The following is a 10,358-nucleotide window of genomic DNA, read 5'->3' on the forward strand; positions in this document are numbered from 1 at the left end:
CTCGGGTAGCTATTAGCAAATCCCACCCTGGCCGAGCCCTTGCTCTCCCACCTGCCTTGGTAAAACTGGAAAGGCCTCTGGGCCCCCAGTAATCTCTCAAAGGTAAAAAAAGGCCAGTTCTTATGTACGGCAGCGAAACACGGGCGGCAACCCAAAGGAAAGTACATACCATCCAAGTTGCTGAAATAAATATGCTGAGGTGGATGTGCGGCGTGACCAGGCTCTATAAAATCCGCAATGAGTACGTGCGTGGAAGTCTCGATGTGTGTGACATCGCTGACAAAATGCAGGAGAGTAGGCTGGGATGGTATAGTCACGCAAAAAGGAGGCCACCTGACTGACTACGTAGGAAATTTGGCACTGCTGCTCGACCTCACCGTACGAAGACCTAACGGAACACGCAGGACAAGGTGAAAATATGTAGTGCTAAAGGACAAGAGGGAATGCTATTTTACTGACGATGATGTCGAAGACAGGGCGAGGTGCAGGAGTAAAATAAGGAAAACTGACCTCGCCACCATGTGAGATAAACAGCTAAGAATACACAGAGAGAGAATTGTGACATGTGGATGTAAATATAATTAACTAAAGTCTCTGCGCTGACCGTTATGCTCTCCTGAAGAGTTTGGTTTCGAACACTTTCCCGATGTCACTGACAGCATGTTGTGCGTTCGTATCGTCGTCGTTGGAGGCAAGGACGCCTGCCAAGGTGATTCCGACGGGCCTCTGGCTCACCAACGAGTCAATCTCGTCGGTATCATCTCTTGGGGTTAGAGATGTAGCGATCCATTGCACCCAGGAGTCAACATTCGTGTTCCTCAATTTACCGACTGGATTTTAGCCTATGCTTAAATAAGGTACTTTACCTTGTTTGCCAAGGGGCACCTCAATTCGAATTAAAGAAACTTCTGTGTATTCAGACACCTTCACCACAATTAAAATAGGCACTATAAATATCGTGGCAGAATAGATAATATCAGGTTTGTAGATGTAATGCAAATTTTTATTAAGAATGTAAAAATAAAATAGTTATATTATCCTTATTGAGACCTTATCCTTATTATCCTTATTAGAACTGGTGCTCTTTTACGTGTACTGTCAAACAGCTGAAGAATAGCATAACAGAAGATAAGGTGATGGTCCTTTTTAAATTACATATTTTACTATATTATTCATTCTTGCATATTAAAGCAAAATTAAAGGCTCCCTTTGAAAAACCGAAACTAGATTAATAATTTAATGTTTAATAATTTAATTTATAAAACTTGTAATAATTTAAGATTGACTCGAGATACACTTTCGATTATTTGCTGGGTGCACACTATGGTTATTTATTAGTTGCGAGAATTCGGAAAACCCACGAAAATCTTATCAAACCATTTCCCTTCACTAATTAATAAACTTAAAATAAATATATCTAACACTATCTGAGATTAAACTCACTAATACTTAATACACTAGATAATAATTGGACTCATTAATAAAATTGTAGTTGGAAAATTTATGTAAGTAATCAGATTTGTTAATTTCCCCATTTGCACACCTGTTCTTTGGAAATAAAAATAATCGTTATTCGTATGACTCTTCTGTATAAAATAGTGATATTTTGAGAAATATATCTATCGACAAATCGACATCAGTTGTAGAATTGTTCTCATACCCCTAAAGTTATCGTGGTTTGAATGATAAGACACCTGGTGCTCTTGTTCAAACACATAAAAGTCACATCGCTCAATACGAATGACTCTGAAATGAACTGAAACTCAATACGATTTGTATGCACTCGAATGTACTGAAAAATGGATAGTTGTGTGTTACCCCATGTGATCCTGTATGCACAGATAATCGGTACAAAATTCCATTTGATGCATGATAATGCTCGCGCTCATAAAGCTAGGGCTACCAGAGAAGTTCTGGAGAAGGCTAGTATACAGATTTTGCCCTGGCCCAAAAAGTCCAGACCTAAATCCCATGGGAAACATGTGGGATTTACTGTGTACGCAGTGTACGAAGCACAAACTAATCCTTGTACAATGAAATACAGCTAATCAACGTGCTGAAATGAAGCAAGAAACAAATCCCTCTAGAAACATTGGTGTACCTTGTGGAGAGTGTTCCACTCAGGCTTCAAGAGTGCTATAGAAAACGAGGATGGCACACCAGATATTGAATAAAGTATTAAATCAACCAACATTTTTGTTTTTGTTTAAACCGTTTTTTCTCACGGTCTTTTTTGCAATAATGCAAAAATGGAGGAAGGGAAGGAAGAGTTGTGTCATAAGATTGTTTTCTCTGTCTTCTTTCTTCTTCTCTAACTACTTGACTTCATTGAAAGCTATTAGTGGTATTCCGATTGATCGAAATGTCTCCTCGCCAGTTAAGTAACTGTAGTAACAATAGTACTATTTGGTCTTGCATAAAATTGATTCTTGTTTGAACTAGATTTCTTCTTCATCTTTAACGAATAACTCAAAATATGATACCTCACTGTTAAATATTTCCATAAAACAGTCAAAATATTACTAATAGGTACTTCACCTACAAACGTTACCTCAGCCTGAAAGCGGTTTTTTTAACGTAGCCAATGCCCAGCAATTTCAGAAACTGACTATATGAAAAGTAACGTCAATAACAAATATATGGCTTGCCATGTTTTAGGGCGAACGTCTTTATCCGTTCCGTTATCTATTAATGAAAATTAGATGACCGCTTGGATAAGTGATAAAGTTTAGTATAAAAGGGCCTTTGATGAAAATATAACAGGCATCTACTATCGTACTTCCAGAATGCGTACTATCATACTTTTGGCTCTCATTGGCGCCGCTGTTGGTAAGTTATAAGTTTAATTTTAATTTTAATTAGGTATTCAATTTAATTTGATCACTTTTAACTGTTTATAACTAAATAATAAATATAAATAAACCTAAAATAACTAAATAATATTAAAATCTCGTCATAAGTAATTTAAGTCAGATTTAATAATCACGTAGAAATTATTATTTTATAAAATTTTAATATTTGCAATGAAGATTGTGATATGATGCGGTTAAAATTACGTTGTGGTAAAAAATTTGCTAGGCACTACTTAACCCATTTTTCATAAACAGGATGTCTCACTTATTATTGTTAAGTGTTTTTAAATCGTGTGGTGATAAAAAAATAATTAAATTCACACTACAGATACTAATCGCTTAGGTCCAATAATTGTACATAAAGGCTCACTGTATTTACACGTTTATTTAAGACAAATGATCGTAATTAGATTTAACAGCATTTATTGTTACATATAGCGGTGCCAAGAAGTGTCACACGTATCGTGGGTGGTTCTCCTACAACGGTGGAGACGTATCCTTACATGGCGAACATGCAGTTCCTCTGGTGGGGTGTTTTTTGGGGACTGGGCTGTGGCGGATCTCTCGTTACAAGAAACACTGTCGTCTCCGCTTCCCATTGCTTCATGTAAGACCTGTTTTTTACAGTAGACGGGTAGGTGAGTTCACGACCCATCAGTGTTGCCTGGATCCCAAGGACATAACACCTTTGGACTTGAGTTGGATGCCTTACTGTAATGTTTAACGTCTGTCTCACTCTTTAAACCGGAATGCAGGACTGCTTTACGGTACTTATAGACAGAATGGTAGTACCTCCCGGGCGGGCTCACAATGCCCCTCGCCCCCTTACCGGAACAAAAGCTACTTAAATACTATTATTATACGAGTACATACGCTAGTATCTGAGAGGGTTTCGTTGGCTATCCTATGATGCTGTAAGGACAATAGGCGACGAAGACAACACGATACGAAGTAGATATGTATTTAACTCTAGATTTGTTGGCTGACCGTCATTCAATACAATAGATACTCGCATAAGTTAAAAACTTTTCATGAAGTACGTATACTGCGTAGTAATACAATAAAAAAACCTACTTATTTTAACTTCTTTATAAATATATGTATTGAATTTGGTAGGCCCCTGTCAGATAGACTTTAGTCTAAATAACATATTGTAAAAGTGTAAAGTTTCAGATTATTTAAGTATTTACTGGTGGTAGGACCTCTTGTGAGCTCGCACGGGTAGGTACCACCACCTTGATTATTTCTGCCGTGAAGCTGTAATGCGTTTCGGTTTGAAGGGTGGGACAGCCGTTGAACTATACTGAGACCTTAGAACTTATATATCTCACGGTAGGTGACGGAATTTACGTTGTAGATGTCTATGGGCACGAGTAATTACTTAACACCAGGTGGGCCGTGAGCTCGTCCAACCAACTAAGCAATAAAAAAATTAATAAAAGTATTAATCTTGAAACTTTCAATGTGAAAATTTACAGTGGCGATCGTCCTAATCAGTGGCGTGTTCTACTCGGAACCTCTCTGGCTTCATCGGGTGGTACCACCCACGCTGTGAGAGAAATTGTCCTGCATCCACAGTACATTCACCGAACTCTTGACAACGATATTGCTATCGTTCGGTTGTCCAACCCCGCCGTTTATTCGAGCAGTATCCAGCCTGTTCGTATCGCAGGAGCGAACTATAATGTTCCCGATGGCGCCGTGGTCACTGCTATCGGATGGGGAGCTCTCTCGGTAAGTCTTGTTGTTTAACAACGGTAAATGTGATTTGATTTGGCGCGCATTTTGTTAGCATTTAATGAGTTGCGTAGTTGAGCAGCTAATGGTTAACTCGGGCTTTGAGCAATTACCGGTTCCCATATATATGTACTTCGTAACGTGAATTTCGGCACGCAAGTATTTAAAATTGTGCCTTACCAACTTCACATCTGTCCAGATGTGCGCTGTTGGCCCGTTCACCCATCAACGTAATAAAAAAATACTAGATTGAAGCCTCAATTTCACTGAACTACCGGCTATCTTAACCTTCAAGCCAGAATGAATGATTGCTTTGCGGTATTCATATTCAAAAAGTGTTGTCAAGCCGTATAGATTAAAAATACGCTTCTAATCATTTCAACAGCATGGCGGCCCGTCTCCTCAGCAACTGCAGCATGTGGATGTAAATATCATCAACCATCAACTCTGCGAGGAACGTTACGCTTTCTTGAAGACTCGGCCCGGTTTCGAAAACTGGCCAGATATCACTGAGAACATGTTATGCGCTGGTATCCTCAACGTCGGAGGCAAGGACGCCTGCCAAGGTGACTCCGGTGGCCCCCTCGCTCATCAAGGAGACATTCTTGTCGGTGTCACCTCCTGGGGCTACAGATGTGCCGATCCTTTCTATCCCGGAGTCAACGCTCGCGTTTCCCGCTTCACCGACTGGATAGCAACCAACGCTTAAATGTAGAATTTGGCCAACGTCACCATCATTAGATATCTACATAGATCTACCTCGTAAATTAGAAATCATCAGAAATCTATTTAAAATAGAGAAAATTCGCTTTGTTGAGACTGGAATTTCATGGAATCATTTCCGTGCCCAATTAATAAATAGGTACATAATATGTTCATGCTGGGTAAATTCGAATTGTTTTAATCAACATACACATATATCTGTTATTGCATCCCACGTATAGTACTTGTGTACGTCATTAGTTTAAGTATTTCTATGTACTTAATAATATAGTATGATCAAAGTTAGGTTTTATATTTTGTCACCTTGTCATGCTGTCGTTAAGTTTGTTATATAATAATATATCTACTTATGTAATTACTGTAATTATTATGTGATTACTGGAGTTAAATTTAGACTTTAGTAAAAAAAAATTGAAAAATATTTAAATATTTCATTTTTATAACCCTAAAAATATGTGACTTGAGTGGTTCAGTATTTATTTATTTTCAATTTTATTGAGTACGTTAGTAATACATCTCATAGCCCAACTGGTGTTAAGTGATTAAAAGAGCCAAAGAAACAACAACGTGCTATCCATCTTCAATATGTGGCCGAAGTCTCAATTGCATTGTACATGTAACGGCTGTCCCAATTTTCAAACCAGACAGTACGCTTCCCGGCAGAAAAGGCAGGATTGAGGTAGCTACCCTTGTGGCCTTAGAAATGTCATCCTACCGTACACGCCGTGGGGCGTTCGCAGTACACTAGTGTATCCAGTGTGCTTAGTGCGAGTTTTTTAACGTTCTCGATAGCGCAAAAATTAACTGAAATTTGTATGCAGTTGGACCAGCGCCCCTAGGGGCAAACGTAGGCAAACGTTCCAATATCATACAAATTTGAGATAACTTTTACGTGATCCAGATCGTTAAAAAACTCGCATTAAGCACACATAACGCTGCTCGAGGATACACTAGTGTATCCAGTGTGCTTAGTGCGAGTTTTTTAACGTTCTCGATAGCGCAAAAATTAACTGAAATTTGTATGCAGTTGGACCAGCGCCCCTAGGGGCAAACGTAGGCAAACGTTCCAATATCATACAAATTTGAGATAACTTTTACGTGATCCAGATCGTTAAAAAACTCGCATTAAGCACACATAACGCTGCTCGAGGATACACTAGTGTATCCAGTGTGCTTAGTGCGAGTTTTTTAACGTTCTCGATAGCGCAAAAATTAACTGAAATTTGTATGCAGTTGGACCAGCGCCCCTAGGGGCAAACGTAGGCAAACGTTCCAATATCATACAAATTTGAGATAACTTTTACGTGATCCAGATCGTTAAAAAACTCGCATTAAGCACACATAACGCTGCTCGAGGATACACTAGTGTATCCAGTGTGCTTAGTGCGAGTTTTTTAACGTTCTCGATAGCGCAAAAATTAACTGAAATTTGTATGCAGTTGGACCAGCGCCCCTAGGGGCAAACGTAGGCAAACGTTCCAATATCATACAAATTTGAGATAACTTTTACGTGATCCAGATCGTTAAAAAACTCGCATTAAGCACACATAACGCTGCTCGAGGATACACTAGTGTATCCAGTGTGCTTAGTGCGAGTTTTTTAACGTTCTCGATAGCGCAAAAATTAACTGAAATTTGTATGCAGTTGGACCAGCGCCCCTAGGGGCAAACGTAGGCAAACGTTCCAATATCATACAAATTTGAGATAACTTTTACGTGATCCAGATCGTTAAAAAACTCGCATTAAGCACACATAACGCTGCTCGAGGATACACTAGTGTATCCAGTGTGCTTAGTGCGAGTTTTTTAACGTTCTCGATAGCGCAAAAATTAACTGAAATTTGTATGCAGTTGGACCAGCGCCCCTAGGGGCAAACGTAGGCAAACGTTCCAATATCATACAAATTTGAGATAACTTTTACGTGATCCAGATCGTTAAAAAACTCGCATTAAGCACACATAACGCTGCTCGAGGATACACTAGTGTATCCAGTGTGCTTAGTGCGAGTTTTTTAACGTTCTCGATAGCGCAAAAATTAACTGAAATTTGTATGCAGTTGGACCAGCGCCCCTAGGGGCAAACGTAGGCAAACGTTCCAATATCATACAAATTTGAGATAACTTTTACGTGATCCAGATCGTTAAAAAACTCGCATTAAGCACACATAACGCTGCTCGAGGATACACTAGTGTATCCAGTGTGCTTAGTGCGAGTTTTTTAACGTTCTCGATAGCGCAAAAATTAACTGAAATTTGTATGCAGTTGGACCAGCGCCCCTAGGGGCAAACGTAGGCAAACGTTCCAATATCATACAAATTTGAGATAACTTTTACGTGATCCAGATCGTTAAAAAACTCGCATTAAGCACACATAACGCTGCTCGAGGATACACTAGTGTATCCAGTGTGCTTAGTGCGAGTTTTTTAACGTTCTCGATAGCGCAAAAATTAACTGAAATTTGTATGCAGTTGGACCAGCGCCCCTAGGGGCAAACGTAGGCAAACGTTCCAATATCATACAAATTTGAGATAACTTTTACGTGATCCAGATCGTTAAAAAACTCGCATTAAGCACACATAACGCTGCTCGAGGATACACTAGTGTATCCAGTGTGCTTAGTGCGAGTTTTTTAACGTTCTCGATAGCGCAAAAATTAACTGAAATTTGTATGCAGTTGGACCAGCGCCCCTAGGGGCAAACGTAGGCAAACGTTCCAATATCATACAAATTTGAGATAACTTTTACGTGATCCAGATCGTTAAAAAACTCGCATTAAGCACACATAACGCTGCTCGAGGATACACTAGTGTATCCAGTGTGCTTAGTGCGAGTTTTTTAACGTTCTCGATAGCGCAAAAATTAACTGAAATTTGTATGCAGTTGGACCAGCGCCCCTAGGGGCAAACGTAGGCAAACGTTCCAATATCATACAAATTTGAGATAACTTTTACGTGATCCAGATCGTTAAAAAACTCGCATTAAGCACACATAACGCTGCTCGAGGATACACTAGTGTATCCAGTGTGCTTAGTGCGAGTTTTTTAACGTTCTCGATAGCGCAAAAATTTACTGAAATTTGTATGCAGTTGGACCAGCGCCCCTAGGGGCAAACGTAGGCAAACGTTCCAATATCATACAAATTTGAGATAACTTTTACGTGATCCAGATCGTTAAAAAACTCGCATTAAGCACACATAACGCTGCTCGAGGATACACTAGTGTATCCAGTGTGCTTAGTGCGAGTTTTTTAACGTTCTCGATAGCGCAAAAATTTACTGAAATTTGTATGCAGTTGGACCAGCGCCCCTAGGGGCAAACGTAGGCAAACGTTACAATATCATACAAATTTGAGATAACTTTTACGTGATCCAGATCGTTAAAAAACTCGCACTAAGCACACATAACGCTGCTGCTATTCTCCATTGAATTGTTTAGTTCCTTATTATGATCTCTCGCTTTTCTGTGTCGGCAAATACTCGCTCTGGTAGTCTTTTGACATCAGAGCTGCGTTTAGTGATTCCAAGAAGTTCATGTGATACTATACTGGTGCTGGGTTTCTCCATATGCACCCTTTAAATTCTTTGGTCATCTATGCTATAAACACATTGTTGGAGCTAAGGATAGTTTGTATGTAAAATTTAAAAATAATTGAACATTCATAGTTGAACTATTGTCAACAAAACCAGACGAACAAAGACAAAACTCGTCCAAGGCAGACTGGAAGCAAGCGGATGCGTTTCGCGTGAAGCACGTATCTCCCCGCTACCCTGTACCCATTGGGCTGGTCGAACTAGTAGTGTAAATAATAGTCAAATTCATTACGTGGGGCAACTCAGTGATTCTCATATCACGCAATAAAATGTCGAATAAAAAAAACTTCTATTTTACCTAAATTTATTTATCTGTCGTGTTCTAGATTAAAATATATGTAACACTATCTATGAGGCACTTCATTCTATATATTACTTATGGAGTAATAAGCCACTAAAATTTTACGTACGGAACGGGAATGAAATTAAGCAAAGGGGAATGAAATAAAATGTTTTGACTAAAGCACAAATTTTTTAATTTCCAAGTGGCTTATCATCTGCAAAACGCCGTTTCCTGGAAACCCGCAAATTATTTACATTAAGACTAATGTCAGAAAAAACTGTAATCCTCTTGGATTGGGGTAAAACCTTTGTTACAATAGGTGGTTGCGATTCTTTTAGCTCTGGATCTTTAATTAAGTCTATAAAGCCTTGATGTTTTCCATATAAGCATGGACTTGAGATACACATAGGTACAAGAAAAGCAACTCAAACTTCTAGCAGTCGTCCCAGGTGCTTTAGACTCCCATAAAACCTGATGTATACGTAATGTACCTTTAAATGAGATAAAAATCTGTATAAGTAAAATTAAAGTACCTGTAAAATGTTTATCTCACTTGGCCGAAACTGTCTGGAGTTGCTGGTTCGCGCCAGCGAAAAAGGCCTCGAGTGCAAAGGTTATAATAGAACAATGCGACTTCCCTGCTGTATCTGTTCAGAATATCTGTAGGGAAAACGGTTCTGCGGTTGAGATCGCTCTTAGCGCTAATACTGCCTATTTTCAATGTTAGTTGTATTCTGGTGTCACAATAAGGTATAATATTCTCTTTTTTTATTGCTTAGATGGGTGGACGATCTCACAGCCCACCTGGTGTTAAGTGGTTACTCGTGCCCATAGACATCTACAACGTAAATTCCGTCACCTACCGTGAGATATATAAGTTCTAAGGTCTCAGTATAGTTACAACGGCTGCCCCATCCTTCAAACCGAAACGCATTGCTGCTTCACGACAGAAATGGGTTGGTTGGTGGTACCTGCCCGCGCGGACTCACAAGAGGTCCTACCACCAATAATTACGCAAATTTAAATTTGCGGGTTTGATTTTTATTACACGATGTTATTTCTTCACCGTAGAAATAAATCGAGAACATTTGTTGAGTACGTATTTCATTAGAAAAATTGGTACCCGCCTGAGATTCGAACACCGGTGCATCGCTCAACACGAATGCACCGAA

The 10,358-nt window shown here is 39.3% G+C and overlaps 1 protein-coding gene across 1 annotated transcript; it reads left to right on the forward strand.

Moving 5' to 3' along the window:
• The first annotated feature begins 2,690 nt into the window (after positions 1-2,690).
• Positions 2,691-5,730, forward strand: LOC114251911 (trypsin, alkaline C-like). The gene is made up of 4 exons (XM_028186357.2): positions 2,691-2,829; positions 3,291-3,459; positions 4,331-4,586; positions 4,975-5,730. The coding sequence occupies exons 1-4, from the start codon at positions 2,787-2,789 to the stop codon at positions 5,296-5,298; spliced, it is 792 nt and encodes a 263-aa protein (XP_028042158.2). The 5' UTR covers positions 2,691-2,786; the 3' UTR covers positions 5,299-5,730.
• The last annotated feature ends 4,628 nt before the right edge of the window (positions 5,731-10,358 follow it).

The sequence above is a fragment of the Bombyx mandarina genome, chromosome 12, assembly GCF_030267445.1.
Source record: "Bombyx mandarina strain Sakado chromosome 12, ASM3026744v2".
Taxonomy (NCBI): Eukaryota; Metazoa; Arthropoda; class Insecta; order Lepidoptera; family Bombycidae; genus Bombyx; species Bombyx mandarina.